Raw genomic sequence first — 16,400 nt, forward strand, 5'->3', positions numbered from 1 at the left:
ACCCACTATTAGGAAACATATAAAACTGTGATTATCTCTGAGATTGCAATTTAACATCCACCGCGTACTGTCGAATGTCTACCATTGAATAGGTATGTTCATATGTACGTATCTTAACAAACATGAATGATATGATAAACTAATGACACTGAAAGCCATAAGTCATTTCATTATTACCTCTTTATTGTCAAAAATGTACAGACAGTAAAAGTAAAAGCACAGATCTTATTATTCATTAAGATCTTTGTTTTTTTATTGGGCAAAGTACAGTTTTTGTATCTGTAATGCTCTAGGCATGCATACATCACTGTGACTTCACAGTTTGAAAACCAAAACACCCACACAGGAAAGCTGAATGTACTAGAGTAGATTTGGGTTTAGTCTTGTGTATGCACTTTTCACTGTAGATTTTCTTTACAACAAGAACCACAGTGGGTTCAGACCAATATCAGAACCTGAAGACAGACACATTTTTGTCTCAATTTTCTTGAAACTCTGCTTTACTTTTTCCCTTCTTCAGGTTCTGATATTGCTTATAAGAGGGTTCCAATCATTACAATTAACATTAAAATCACTGAACTAAAATGGTGAGTGATGTCATACCATTTATTTCGACACCTCCGATTACAAGCTCAAGGTCCAGAGTCCAAATTGAAACATGGGCATACTGTATAATCTCCCCATTTGCCACACACGATGCAGAGAGGCGCAAATACACACATTTTGAAACACAGTCTACAAAAAAAACAATGATGTCCCCCAGACTGAATACGGGCCAAGTTAAAGATTAACAACACACTTAAACTCTTCCTTGTGGGTTTAATGTTTCAATGCTGCTCCACCACTAGTAGTGGTTTGGTGCATTTGTGAGCACAGTCAACATGGACTGTAGTGCAATGTTACAACACCTTTAAGGTGGAGACAAAACTTGCAGCGTGGTGAGCAAAAAGCAGAATTCGCAGCCTGTGTGTTGTTGCTCTTTAAGGGTAAATTCACACTGAATCACAAGGCAGAAACCTGCTGCTGCGTTGCCATTTATGGGCTGTGACGCCCACTCACGTTGCATTCCTGACTCCACCTAAATCACTGATGTTACTGATTGAGCTGTGGTCAGAGCAGTACTACAAGATGTATATGCGATCCAGTGTGGATTTACTATTAAAACTGCAATGCCTCTTAAAACAGAGGTAAACACATACAATTAGCAAGTAAGAACACACGTAGAAGAAATATGGAACTCTAACAACATTTATTGGACAGAGCCACAACTTTGTAAAAAGTCTGAAAGTCCCCACATTCACAGATGCCAGAGTTGTGGTCAGCTGACTTTCAACTTATTTATAAACAGCAAATCTAATAATTGAAATGAATGCTTCTTACAATCATTCACTGGATTTGAGACACCTACAAAATGGGAAAAAAATGTAAATTTCCCACCCTGAACACTATGAAAGTGAAGTGACCTCAACCCGGATACAAACATTAACAGACAGTCAGTTAACACAAGACATGGTCACAGTGCCTTACAAATTCCCATTACTGTGTTACAGATAAACCCGAAAGAACTTGGAATTTTGAACCCCGAAAATGCTGCTCAGAAATCATGTTGTATATTCATTGATTAAAAAGGTGTTTCCTACATACTGTAGCACTAAAATAGTTACTCATTAGGCTATGCTCAACACTGTGGACATCATAATAAGAGTTACGATCCAGTGCGATTAAACAATTAAACATATTTTAAAAAAACCAAATTTGAGGCCAAAGTATATTAGAAATTAGTGTGCGTATTCAATTTGAAATAATTTCTTTTTATATTGCACTGCTGCTGCGTGTTCACAACATGATGATGAAAGATTAATATTGAAGTAGGGGGATTCCACAGGAGATAAACCTGATAAAAAAATTATTTTATTTTTTTTTTTAAATCATGGAACAAGCCATCCAACTCCCGGCTTCAGTGAAAATGCAACAAAGACACAAGACAGCATGAAGGTTAGTCCTTACCAGCAACATTAAAATCTCATTCTTATCCCTCACTCTAACTCTCTTCAATCTGGGTTTTGTTTTAGAGGTGTTGCGTCAAAATAAAAAGGTCAAATAGAGCGAGTGATTTGCCTGTGGAGCATGAGCATGTTCAGCTTGGATCCTCCATGGCAGTAGGGAGCAGCAGCAGTCTGGAAGCCTCAATTCACCCGGATGGGCCAGAGGTAAACCTATATGGGAGTTTTGGATAAAGCCAGCACCCATTTTACACTTTACTGCTCCAGAGGGATGTTGGGAACAAAATGTAGGAGACTGACCACAGCAGGTAGTAGACACATGCAGGGGGGAAGGAAGAGCAAAACACCATGATGACTCCTGGAAATATAAAAAAAAAAATAAAAAAAATAGAAGTTGAGTGAGAAGTTTTGAGTGAAAAGCACAAAAAAAACTCAGCATGTATTAGAACAAAACGTCCTGATTACTGAAACTATCTGCATGGCTGGATGCCATTACCACATGCAGATGCTAAATGTTGCACATGATCCTGAAATGTAAATTGAAGAAGCATTTTTTTGTCACATGCAGTCATCACACTTGATAGTTACGCTCTTGTCCAAGAGAGATGTGAATCATACTTTGAGCCAGGTGGCAGGTGGGGAGGGGGGGCATTGCCGGTTAAAAAGTTAAAAATACATAATACAATCATGGTCAGGCCAGCATCCAGTAGGCTTAGCTCCCTAATGCCCCCCCCTTTGCTGCATCAAATGTCGCTGCCTGACTGGCTATACCAAACACATAATCATCATCACTGACTGTTGACGCGCGTTTCAAGTTCAACAAAACTAGCTAGCGAAGTTTAAAGCATCTGAACACCCACATGTGATTTCATTTATCTTGGCTGATTGGACTCTGCTCAGGTTGTAGGTGGGCCAGAGTTTAGATGGGAATAACGGGTGCAACAAAGCTAACGAGGGACTCAGGAAGATATCAGTGTTTATACACCCACACAGTCCTGAGAAGAGGTAGCCTGGTCCTACCAGACTCTGGTACATTTCCTTTGTACAGAGAGTCTGGCCACCCTCCATTGACAAGTGTTAACTTCCTTGAAGGCGGGTACTCTGTTGAAGTTTAAAACTATTGGATCTGCCCAGAGCCACTCTGGATCTGCCATAACCAATCGCAAAATCAAACTTTTCCCGAACCCCGTGGGGAGGAGGGCCACAACATCATGGCCACCAACACAACTCAGCAAAGATTGTTCTTGCTCGGGCTTTAACTTCTGGATATTCAGCAGCGTTGCCGAAAAGGGACCGAATGGCTTCGCTCGCAACTTTCTCCGCCGCCATTACGGAACTACAACTCAAACTAGGGCATGACCTCAACGTCATCGTTCTCAGCCACTCCCTCCGTTCGCTGATTGGACCGGTCAAGATTTGGCCGGAGAAAACCCAGACGTAATACTGAAGGAAAATGAAAATTAAGCGGAAGTACGTAGGAGGGAGGAGCCAGGCTAGGGAAGAGGTCCAATCAGCCAGGTTAATGAAAACACCTGTGTGGGTGTTCAGGGCCTTTAACACATTGGACTTAAAGGGGTGATAGAATGATTATATAGGGTATTTCACACTGTTCCTTAAGGTCTCCTAACAGGGTATGTAACATTGGTTGGGCTGAAAATTGCCCAAATGCTATTTTATAGGCCCTTAACTACCCTGTAAAACGGCCCACATTTGACCTCTACATAGTTGATTTCTCGCATAAAAAAAGTCTCAGAAGTGAATTTAGTAATTACATAGCGGACCTCTGGAGATCTGCGTGACCTAGCTAGATTCAGAAGACTAAGCTGACCTCAGGTCAGTGGTGTAGCCTATGCAAATGTTGGGGGCGTGACAAAGACTAGGAGTTGGCATCAACTTTTAGCTTTGTTGAGATTCGCCCATTTTCAGCAGCAGTGTGAGAATTGTGAGATTTGCAGAGGAAAGAGGTGTCAATAGGATTTTGAGGTTCTATGTATGTCCTATTTACCCTCCAAACTCGTTTTTCAACTGACAAAATAGTTTTAATAAATAATAATAAATAAAATTGGTTAAGCATTCTATCACCCCTTTAAGGGAAATGGCTCAAACCCCCATCTGCATCACCCACACCAAAATCTACTACAGGATCGGTTTCCAAATCCCAGGCGACTTCTCCAAGCGCGATCAGTAATGTTTCTCTCCCTGCTACACAGCAAGCTAGTCTGGCTAACGTTAGCCCCGACTCCACTGCAGCAGCTTCCTTAGCAAGCACACACATTAGCAGTTTAACATTTGGACCAGAGTTCCACCACCACCAACTCCACCTGTGGATCTCGGTTGTGAAAAGCCAAATCAGGTGAATCGGGACCAGTATCCAAGCCGCATTTATAATGGTGGGGGGAAAGAAAAAAGTTTGTTTGATAGTAACTGGTTTCATGGGAGAGAGTGGTTGGACTACCCAGTAAAGGCAGATGCAGCTTTCGGTTTCCCTTATAGGAAATTTGGTTCAGCATGTGCCAATGTTGATTCAACTTTCACCATAAATGGATACTGCAATTGGAAGCATGCGAGAGAAATCTAGCACTACTGACACCGAGATAGCAACTGTGTAGAAACGGACACTACATGTTCCCCATTGTGGATATTTTGGTATTTTTGGCGACAAATCAGTTGGCTTTAAGTAAGCTGGATGCATTTGAAAGTATGTCAGATGAGGTGTGGGGGGGGAGAGTAGACTTTCCCGTTCCATCTAAAAAAAGACAAGTAGCTAGCCAAAGTCGTAAAAGCCATTCCTCCCAATGCAACTTATACCAGTCATGAAATAGAAAATAAACTGATAGCAGCAATGAGCCTTGTTGTTACCTAACTAAACTGTGATAACGAAAAAAAAGTACAATCTATGACCATTTAAAAAGAAGTGCCCACCCGTGAAAACCCTTGACCCCCTTGCTGATAATTATCTAGCGCCGGTGCGGATCATACTGTATTTAAAAGAAAATAATAATAATAATAATAATAATTTGCTTTACCTCCAGCATAGACAACTTTCTTCCAGGCCTGGGACTCCAGCACTTTGTCATGGGGGTAGAAGCTCTGGCTGATCATGAAGAAGATCATGGCTGCTGCAATGACCCGCAGCACGACCAGGTTCCCACCAGACAGCAGAGAGACACTGGCCAGGATGCCTGAGGAGTAGATGCAGGGCAGGCCACGGTACATGAATGGGATCCCTAGAGTCAAGAAAGAACGAATCTGCAGTAAGCCCTTTGAATAATAAACCGCATACAATAAAACCACATTTTGGAACTTACCGCTCGTGAAGAAACAGAGGCGGACAAACACAGACAAGACGTAACACACGCACAGGATGTTGTCCATCAGGTCAGTTGTCCTTAGGAGCAATGACGTGGCAATCCCGAATGTCGTGAAGTCAGCAAAATCATCGAGCTTTGCACCTGAACACGAAAAAATTAATATGTGAATACCAGATGTGGCTGTGTGAAGTTTACAAGGAAACATGAATTGTATTGGCGTTGCTGATGGACACTACCCGAACTAAACACAATGTATTCTGAATAATCGGCTTTAGAAAAGGCTTTAGTAAGAGCTTACTGTTTTATTATTACATTTCTTTCAATCTGACAGTCACGAGTATACATTCTATAAAAGTTTAGATATCTCTCCCTCTGTTACTACTGCATGACAGTGGGTTGCGTACGTGCGGAAATCTCAAAAGGGGAAATTTCAGTGTCAGCCTGACAGGCGGATATTCTGTAAACAACATTCTCCACTCCCTCGTCTCTTTATCCCTCAGGAGCACCGAGCATGTTTTCGGTAGATGAGGTGATTCAGGCCATTGGTCAAATGACCGAGGTGGAATTCCAAAGCCCAGGGTCAACAATTTTAGCAATTTCAGATATGCAGAGAACCCAAAGCAACGGGATAAAATAGACAATTGGAGCGTGATCCCGCGGAATTAGGCTGCTTAATGAGAACGTGATTGTTCATGTGACAAAATACGTGTGTGGGGGAGGGGCGGGGGCGATCACAACAACATCCACCTGCAAAGTCATGCAGAAAAACCTTATCAGGACACAAAGCCCCCTAAAAATGTGCAGCCAACGATGTACGTATTGTGATGCACCTGGGAGTTATTCTGGGCTTCGGAGTAAACTTTCTCACTGTAAGCTTTAAAAACAACTATTTATGCCTCTTGGTTTACTATATATGGTGCTGTGATCTTTTGAAAACAGGCCACAGTCCTGTTTTTGTGCATTGGGTACTTGTTATTTAATGGTGGTGTGTGTGTGTGTGTGTGTGTGTGTGTGTGTGTGTGTGTGTGGGGAAAGAGAGAGAAAGGGAATGTCATGCCATTTATACTCAAACCTCAGCCCTGAAAATGTATAACTTGCAGAGTCCTTAGAAACGTAGAAAAAGCTAAAAAATAAAAGATACTGATTTGATAAAGCTCAAATTACAATACATTATGTAGTATTCTTCCATTGGAGATTTTGTAAGACTAGCCAGAGTATTTCAGTGGCAGAGGACTGTGCAGCGAGGCCTGCCAACACCCCAGTTGAAGTTTATCTCTAAGTGCCATTGACCACAACACTCCACTTACCCAGTGCAGAGCAAGCACCGAGTCGCCTGGCAACTGCTCCATCTGCCAAATCCAGCAGGTAGCCAATCAGAACCAGCCAACATGCAGCATGATGGTGCCTGAACAAAACAAGTGAGTTAGCTATTTGACGACAGCAAACCATTTAAAAAAAAAAAAAAATTTAAAAAAAAGGGTCAAATATTTGAAGGTTTTTGAACAGTGAAAAAAGGGCTGAAACTAGTGCTGGTTATATATTTCAACAGTGTTACAAATACAGTTCAATACTTGTTTTTCTTCTATAGAGAATTATCATCTTTAGGTTGGGTTTCTTGACATTGGCCTTGGATTTTCTTACCTGCACTTGCCTGTGCCTCTTTACATAAGCTTAGTACAGCTTATCTGGTAAGGACAGAGATCTGTCATCATTACAAGCATTATTTAAACTGTATGGTGGCCCTGAAGGGCAAAACATAACAATGGATGAAAAAAACATACCACTGGTCGTAATCATTGTTCTCACAAAGTGTAACATTGCGGTGCTTTGTTTTGTTAATATGTATTGTGAAATGTTGCTTTTTTCTATGTCGCTTATATTTTTGCTCCTCTTGGCCACCAAAGTTACAAAAATGTGGTTTTAAAACCCCTAGCCAAATCCTTATAATTTTTTAATCAAAACTTTTGTTGTTGGAAAAAACCCGAGAAAAAAAACTACAGTGATTGCGACCAAGCTATAGATTTTGTCCATCCTGCACCTGAGCCTGACTAATGTTTCAGATAGTGAAATCCAAATCATGGTGTGTTCACTCACCCATTTAGACTGCTGAGAATGGAGGCCATGCCCATGACCATGTTGCACATTGACAGAGCATTAGCTGCATTTTTACGTGCAAACTCCTTGATCTGGAGTCCGGTGGCTTCATCACTCAGAAAGAGCTTGTTGGTACACCGGAAGAGACCTAAGACCACACATCAACAGCAGTTAGTAGTTGTCTGTGATTGGTCAATAACCTATGCTCTGCTAAAGCTAAAAGCTAAATCCCTATTCCTACTATGATCGGGTGGCCATTCCAGCTGACCGTTTGATGAAGGAGTCTGAATGGGTATGGTTTAATCATTATGTCCCAGTTTGAGTCAACTTCAGTGGAAGTGAAAGGAAAATGTGTAAAACTTCTGAAAGTAATCTTAATGCCAGTCATAACTGAATAATAATATTGTTTACACCATGTAGTGGAAATCCATATTGCAGGATATTATAGCATATGTGTTGGTTTCTTTTTTTAATTACTATATTTAAAGCAAAAAAAAAAAAAGAAATAGTACTTTAAAATTGATTCCCCTGTCTTATGTAAAAGAAGCATCACTTACCAAGACGTACGTTTATTGGACGGAGACGGACCTTACGATACATTCATCCACTTTCAGATAACTAAAACGCATTTGTTACTGTACATTCGTTCATTCACAGCCTACAGCATGCAACATTACAGTGTCTCATCATCTACTCATTACATTATCACTTAAATCTATGCAAATAAACACTTTACACATAGCTTTACTTAAGACAGCATGCGGTAAACTTTAATATCAATAGATAATATTGATTATAAATGATTAGATAATTGCAAAGCAAAAAACATCAAAAATGATACATGTCTGAACAGGATGCATGTGCAAGTGTTAGCGCTCAGTTGTAATCTCAGGGGGGGTCAAATACACACAAAATACTGGTGTAGGGAACAAGCTATGCACATTTAGGGGATTACCACATACACCATCATACACCATTGGCTATCGTGAGAGTGAGTTGGACTACTGCATTGACACATACCAGATGTGAGATCAGTTTAGCCTGATCAAACGTAGTGACCAGAGACAAGGACATGGCAGCAGCCCTCACATAGCTCATTGTTTTCAATCTAATAATACCACAGCAGCCCAGGCTTTAAACGGCATAAAGATAGATCTACAACCTCTCCTTGTTTCCTTGTTTTTATAAACACGCATTTTATACTCAATTGCTAAACTGCACGGGGTTATATCGCCAATCGTAATAGTTTTATTGAATTTTTTTTATTTTTTTTAAAGTGCAGTTACTAAAACTCATAATGACATGATATCTCTAGTTGTTTTGAAGACAAAATATGCCGTGTGAACGCTAGTAAACGCTACATCTTAGTCAGCAAGATGGAATGACTGCTGACACTGCCTCGCTCCAGCCAAAAAATTCTCCCTCTGCCCCCACAAAGCTCTGATGTTTTTTAATGAAGTCCAACAAAGAAGTCTTTGTTTTCTGTCTGCCTCCTCTCTTCTGAGTGCTTTACTTCTCGTCTCAAGTCATAGTGCTTAGCCTAACCTACCCTCCGAGACAGAATGCACAGACCTGCAAAATTAAATATATATTAAATAGTTTTAAATGTTGCAGTAGCAACCCTTCAAGTGTTTTTCACCCTGAACTTCCTGTGATTCCAAAGCCAGGCGAGTTCAAGAGACTCTTCATCTGAAAGAAAACAGTGTATGAGATACAGCAAAAAGCCAACAATTACACTTTTACTTGACAGCATGCTTTTCTACTTCTCATTTTGGATTTATGAAACAAATTGGCATTTTTGTTATTATCTGAAAAAGTTTTGAAAAATATAGCACATCAGTTAAAGCTGGGGTAGGCAGTTTTTCCTTCCTCCTGCAGCCCTCCCCTCTCTGTCCTAAGTCCCTCCCACCAGACGAGCATGACAGTGTGCATGCACTTCGTAAAGTAATCTGTACGAGTCATTCATTTCAATCATCCCGATCGTGATCCTTTTAAAGCCATCTGAGATGACATCCTGTTATTCAAGTTCATGCTCATGAATAAACCGTGCGTATATCGGTGAAGCGCCGCAGAGATAGAGAGAAAATGTTGCCAACAGTTTAGCCTTCTGCTAACCGTAAAGCCTAAAGCTCACGGCTATGGTTAGCAGAAGGCTAGTCTCGCATTGCCAGACCTTCCACCACAGCGCTGTGGAGGAGGGTCTGTCTAGTCCACACAGCATTCCAGGATGGGAGAAAAACGTGCTCTGGTTTATTGGCATTTCTCTGAACCAATCAATCGTCTTGGGTGGCGCTAAGCGCCGGACAGAGCCACGGTGACTCTGCAAAATAGCGCCGGTGACGGACACCCGGCCGGAAAAAAAAAGTGACGGGCTAAATTATTAGCAACATTTTCTCTCCATCTCCGAAACGCTTCGCCAATATCGACACTTTTTTTTTTTCATTGCGTTTGTTGCGTTGCGCAGTTGTTGCCAGTGCTGGAATTGCAACCTTTTCTGCAGGATTTTCCACCATTGAATCAGAGTTTTCACCATCTGAGGGGGATGTGCATCTGCATTAGAAATGAAATCTGATATGACCTGTAATTGGCCAAAGTCTCCCATTGCAGGCTAGATTTTCTAAAGCCTGAAAACAGAGCCAAGAGGAGGTGCACAAGTCTAGTTTTATGAGTCCACTTGAATTACAACAAGCCAAAAGATTATGGAATTTTTCCCAATGACGCTAAAAAAAAAACTAAAAAAAACTGCCTACCCCAGCTTTATTGCAGATAACACTCTGCATTTTTCTGAGAAATCATGTAATTGCCAGGTTTGCTAAATGAATAATCAGGTCAATTCACTTTAGTCACAGTAAATACCATTGGAGAGCCACACGTGCAGCTCCACGTGCCTACAAGTCAGTGAGGTTGCAGATCTTACGGTCAAGTTTTACTCTAACCACTTAATACACTGTCTCGGTCACTAATAAAAAAAGAGGATAAAGCCAGAGAGAGAGAGACGGTCATTTTCAAGCAGGTCTCTTATTTCTGGATTGCTGCCTAATGACTGCAAAGCATGATGGGAAGTCCCTTGTAATGTAACACCTTGCTATGTTACCTGGAAACAGCTAAAAAGACTAAACAAATAACAAGGAAAACCAAATTCATAACAGGGAGCACCTAAAGTGAACTAACTGAACAATATAAACTTTAACATTTTAACTGAGTTAACTGTGTTTTGGGACAGTAAGCTATAGTAAAAAGGCAATAAAATTGCAATTAATTATAAATAACATACACCAGTCATACAACATTTATTCCTACATTCTATTGGTTGTGGTTTCTTAATGTGTAACAGGAACAATAAACTATCCTCAAACTGTATGAACTATGTACAGTGTACATTAATGTATGTGGATTGTAATAATGGACTATTTCTATTTCTTTCACATCAAGTGATGGTCTTGATGTGTACAGTGTACTGTGATTCTGCACAGAACTGATAATAATTGCATGTTATAACTTCAGTTTATGTGCTATATGCTATACATCTCATTCATATTTTGTGCTCAATTTTACAGAATGAATGATTTATTTTATTCAGTCCAAGCAGCTTCAAAACTCCCTCAGTACATTAGTTGTTGTTGTCCTGTCTTATTTGATCCAATCAGACCTAGGCTTTAATCTCTGGCACCCATTTACAGTAATCCAGATTACCAGGTAAAAATGGAGAAACAAGTACCTACCAGAAGAGGGAGTCAGGAGGATCATGATTGTCTCTGGGTCAAAGAACATCAGCTGTAAAATAAGGAATTAAAAGTGCTTACTTATAGATGCATTACATACATGGCATTGAACCAGTGGCAGACTCAGGCTGTTGCAGAGTTGCAGGGGTGGAAAAAATTAAAAAAAGGCCACCAGCTGCATGCGTTGAGGCACCAGTGCGTACAGTTTTCTATAGCATATAGGGCAGCCTATATGGCACTGCAACGTGTTTTTCTCAGTTCTAAGGGCACCCTAGAAGGCACTTCATCACGTCACAGTTCCCCGCCGTTGGTGCTGTTTACCAAAGAAAAATATTAAACAAGAAATGAAATAAAACACATGATAACAAACTGTATTTCAGAGAAACTTTTATTCCAATTGTGTGAATAATTAATCAGACTTAATGATAAAGAATACATTTCCAAAGACCAATATGACTTCAAAATGACAGTACACCACCTCAGAGTATGATTCAGAAACTTAAGGTTTCCACAGACCAGTTCCAAAGCCATCTCAGATCTCATATAGGAGTTATGTTGCCTCTAAATTTAGATTGATGGCCTAATAAAAAGGAAACGCCCTGTTGCCACGGTCTCATTTCACTTCAGACTGATAGCAGTGTTACTGATTTTTTTTCGCGTCCTGACATTAATTCTCGCTTTGCCAGACCTTCCTCCGCAGCGCTGCGGTGGAGGGTCCGGTTGCTCTGGTTCATTGGCATTTTTTTTAAACCAATCACAATCCTAATGGGTGGCGCTAAGCTCTGCACGGTGCCTCTGCAAAATAGCCTCGAGAAGGAACTTGTTTTGGTGGAACATGTGTACGTTCAAAGGTAGTTTTAGTCGTGCAACAGAAAACTCCAACAGATAGTCTAGCTAGCTGTCTGGATTTACCCTGCAGAAATCTGAGGAGCAGTTAACCATAGTCCTCAGAAATCCACCCGAGTTTAGAACACCAACACAAAGAAAGAGGAAGGAAACGGACATTGGCGAAAAGACATGCATCCGGCAGAATTTCCTGCGGCACCGGAGCAATCCTGGAAGTGGAACGTGGTGGATATAGACTATGACACACCCACCAAACTAGTTCTAAAGAAAGAAGGAAATAGCACCTCCATACCCGTTGCACATACTTCAGCCGATTCAAGTTTCAAAGTTTTTTACTGTTGTATGCACAGTGAGGAAACCGGTTTCCCTGTACAATGAAATTCTTCCTTTGCTGTCCACAGAATGCCAAACAATGTCAATCTACAGCAGTTAGCAGTGTGACCAATTATTCGCACAATTGGAAATCAATTTTTCCTCACAGTTTGCAGGCGGTAGTTATTATTTGTTATTACTTTATTATTTAATATTATTCATTTTGTTTTATTTATTTATTTACTTACTTAAGTTATGTATGTTTCTGCTTATCTATGACTGACTGATTGACTTTATGATTTTTTTGTATGAATGTAAAATTGCTGATCGCGTTTACCCAAATGCAGCTTTTATTTTGAAGTCAAGGGCGCGTTCAGCCCCAAATAAAAGTTGCAAAACGTTTCTTTAAGTGGAAACGGTGGTACGGTGGTATCGTAAATCCACTTTAAAAAAACGTGTCTGTGAAAACCTCACTTTATTGTTTTCAAGAAAGCAATGGTGCTATATACATCAAGACAAAAACCGCCATTAAAACTGTGAGATTGTCTTCCCCATTTATTGTTTTCACTTAATTTCCTATGTAGGCCTACTTTGCTGACCCCTAGCATGTTTTGTGTTTTTTGGTTTCATTTGTTTTTTTTCCTCTATTTTGCCTTTATGTGTAGTATATCTTTGTATCTAGTTAAACTAAATAAAATTAAGTAATGTATTACGGTGTATTCACAAAACTGTAATGCTTATAGTGAGTGAAACTTAAAAATCTGTGAAGGTGCACTTCCTTTTTAATACAGCAGGGTTTATGGCAACCCACGCGTCGCTGCTGATTGGCTAGTAGCACCTCTGACTCAGCGGACACACCCACCAAACCACTTCTAGAGAAAGAACGAGAAATACGCACTTCAAACATCTAACCCCGTTGCGCAATGCACACACCGTTGCTCAACGTTTTCAGAATGAACGTGCCCGTTAGTTTCACTTACCCTAGAATATAGACTACACGTGTCACAAAACAAGTGCGCACTGGCTTGCCCGTGGGTGTCGCAGTGGCCGGCTTGGCTTTAAAACGCAGTTCCTGACTCGCGTGACTATTTGTATCCGATTTCCATTTCTTAAAAGCACACTGGTTAAATAAATTAAAAAAACAAAACAAAAATCACAAGTGACTGTTTGCCGCATAATACCGCCATGGGTGTTCTGTAATGCTTAAAAAAATGTGATTCTGCTTCCGCAAACACCTGCTGGTTTACACTTTACAGGTGCTCAGCTGAGCCATATATTATTATTTCTATCTATCTATCTATCTATCTATCTATCTATCTATCTATCTATATATATATATATATATATATCCTAATATGTGCGCAACACTCCAACCCCAGCACAAGTCCTATGCTTTACTGCAATGCGAACATCCCCGTGCACAAAAACATCACCAGATGCATTAAAATAAAAACACGTAACTGATCTAAAACAGCAGGTGAATATTTAGCTCTGTCTAACATCCCAGTATAAAAAGCTGGACAAAGTGGTGTAACTGCGTCACACCCACATCGATACCATTCATGCAAAAGCAGGCCTATATATATCCATTTATATTTGTTCTAAAAAAAAAAAAAAACGTTTACACTATTGATGTTGAAGAAACAGGTACTACATATACATGAAGTGCGTCTCATCTTACCTGAAAGGACCTCCAAAAGATTACAAAGTCTAGACAAATCCAATGACGCAGACGTCTAAAGATGCACGTACTGGACCTTAATGTCTTTCTTTTCTTTCCTTTCCTTTTCTTTTTTGCACGCGGATTGATCTGTTTCTGTTAGCTGACTGGGGTATTTAAAGTGGCTACGCTATCGACTGCATACACAGAATATATGGCCGTTTACCTGTCAGTATCACAGCAGCGTTTTCAGCGCGTCCTTTTAAAGACCAAGGATAGATCCGCTGGAATATTCCACCGGAGATGACGTTACAAATGGTTACTGTTGAGAAAACTATGGAAGCTCATTTCCGCCAATGTGATGGATTAAAAAAAGGTCTTGTAAATCATTATAAGTTTACAATAATTTACAATCTCAGAAAAATGAGAAACTTTCTCAAAATAATGACTTAGTAACTCAAAATAATGACATATCTCAAAATAATGAGAACTTTTCTCAAAATAATGACTTAGTAACTCAAAATAATGACATATCTCAAAATAATGAGAAATGTTTTATCATATCATTATTCTTAGACAGTTTCTAAGTTTCTATGAGATACTAACATTATTTGGAGGTTTCTCATTATTTTTGAGAGACAAAGTCATTATATTGAGATACTAACTCAATATTTTGAGAAGATTTCTCATTATTTTGAGATGCTAACTAACTTTCTCATTATGTTTTAGGAAGTTTCACATTATTTTGAGATGCTTAAAACTAAGTCATGATTTAGAAATAATAAATCACTATTTTTAGTCTTCATTTTCATCATTTCTTTGAGATACTAAGTATTTCTTTAGAAACCCACAACTTATAATGACCTACAGGATCTTGTTTTCTTTTACATAGGCGAAAATGGGCTTCCATACTTTTTTTTGATGCTACCAAAAGTACATCAAAGAAAAGTATATGAATGTGTGTGTACTGAAAGAAGTAGGGTGGGTAGGGTGGAGCATTGGCATTGCCGGGTCAATTTTTATAATATCATTTTAATTACCTGATATTATTATATCAAAAATCATGCTATCAGATAGGCTACTGCTAGTATTAGCATTTGAATGGTAAGACCATTAGATACAATAATACAATAAAGCCACAGACGCACAATATGCAACATTATCAATATTGTTTTTTTTTCTGTTTTGAAGCTTTCAATGAGAGCAATATTTTCTGCATATTCATGAATACCTAAAACATACATTGCACTTCTGCACCAATAATAAGCTGTCTTCTACATTTGGAAGATACATAATCAAACACAAGTGAGTGGACGTTGTTCTTGTCATGCCGTTACTACTCTTTGCTCACACACTTCAGAAGTCACAAGTTATAAGTCAGACAAGTCTCGAGCAAGTTTCTATCAAACTGCTTTAGCCTGGTACAGTGAAACCGGAAATTGAGCCAACTCTAATTTGCTCATTTACACATACTGTATGTGTCCAGTGACGGACTGGGATCAAAAAACGGCCCTGGCATTTGCAACACACCAGCCCTATTTTTGTCAATAACCTAGCTTGGAAATTAGTAACTCTGCCTTCCGAGTGAATCTTTCCATGCACCTCGCCGCAGTACAATCTTGAATATCTGTGGCTGCATGCATAAAATAACATCAAAATTAACCAGACATATTATCAGTAGTGGCCCACAGGGGTCCACAGGGGTGCGGCCCTTCAGGCCTTTGCCCAAATTCCAGATGGCCAGTCCGTCACTGTATGTGTCCATTTATCTTTACTAATGCCCCCTCCCTCTGGAACTCCCTACCCATACACATCCATGACTGTACTGACCTGGACACACAACACTAATCAAAACACGCCTCTTCAGATTAGCTTTCCACATACAATAGTCTTACATTTCTCACCTGATAGTTACTGGTTTTATTGTTTTTAATTGCTTTTAATATGCTTGTTTTATGTGTTGGTTTTATTGCTTATCTGTTTTTAATGTACTATATGTGCTGGTTTTACTGTAAAGTGTCTTTGAGTACTATGTAAAGCGCTATATAAATAAAATGTATTATTATTATTATTATTATTATTATTATTATTATTATTATTATTATAATGTGAATCTGTCAATTTCACCGGAACCACTTCTCATATAGATACAGTTCTGAGATTGACACTTAATCAACCAGTTATTAAAAGTCAAAGGTTTGCATGTTAGTTTTAAGAAATGTTTTTCTTCAGTTATGGTTAACTAATATTCTGATTAATGTGTAACTATAACTGTTGTTGTTGTTGTGTTTCCTGACGTTCAAATAATTAACTATTAAGCTTCAATTGTCTTAGCTTGGCATTTTTTTGCAATTGGGTCGGCCTTCACTGGGGTTGCAAACTTGTTTTGACGCCCATCTTTGAGACTCAAACTCTTATCTTTGACCTAAACATCCCAGTTCTAGGGATCAGG

The 16,400-nt window shown here is 39.5% G+C and overlaps 1 protein-coding gene across 6 annotated transcripts; it reads right to left on the reverse strand.

Moving 5' to 3' along the window:
- Nucleotides 1–162: 162 nt before the first annotated feature.
- Nucleotides 163–14,257, reverse strand: tmem269 (transmembrane protein 269). Of its 6 annotated transcripts, none has more exons than XM_078255748.1 (7): nt 14,175–14,257; nt 11,131–11,182; nt 7,409–7,556; nt 6,622–6,719; nt 5,312–5,455; nt 5,030–5,230; nt 163–2,361 (listed from the first exon to the last, which is right to left on the reverse strand). In XM_078255748.1, exons 2-7 carry the CDS (start codon nt 11,177–11,179, stop codon nt 2,252–2,254), a joined length of 750 nt encoding a protein of 249 aa, XP_078111874.1. In that variant the 5' UTR covers nt 11,180–11,182; nt 14,175–14,257; the 3' UTR covers nt 163–2,251. The 6 variants fall into 6 exon arrangements, with proteins under 6 accessions (XP_078111874.1, XP_078111873.1, XP_078111875.1 ...); XM_078255747.1 differs by having other exon boundaries at nt 13,970–14,243; XM_078255749.1 differs by having other exon boundaries at nt 7,409–9,097; nt 13,970–14,243.
- Nucleotides 14,258–16,400: the final 2,143 nt, after the last annotated feature.

The sequence above is a fragment of the Sander vitreus genome, chromosome 7 (assembly GCF_031162955.1).
Source record: "Sander vitreus isolate 19-12246 chromosome 7, sanVit1, whole genome shotgun sequence".
Classification (NCBI taxonomy): domain Eukaryota; kingdom Metazoa; phylum Chordata; class Actinopteri; order Perciformes; family Percidae; genus Sander; species Sander vitreus.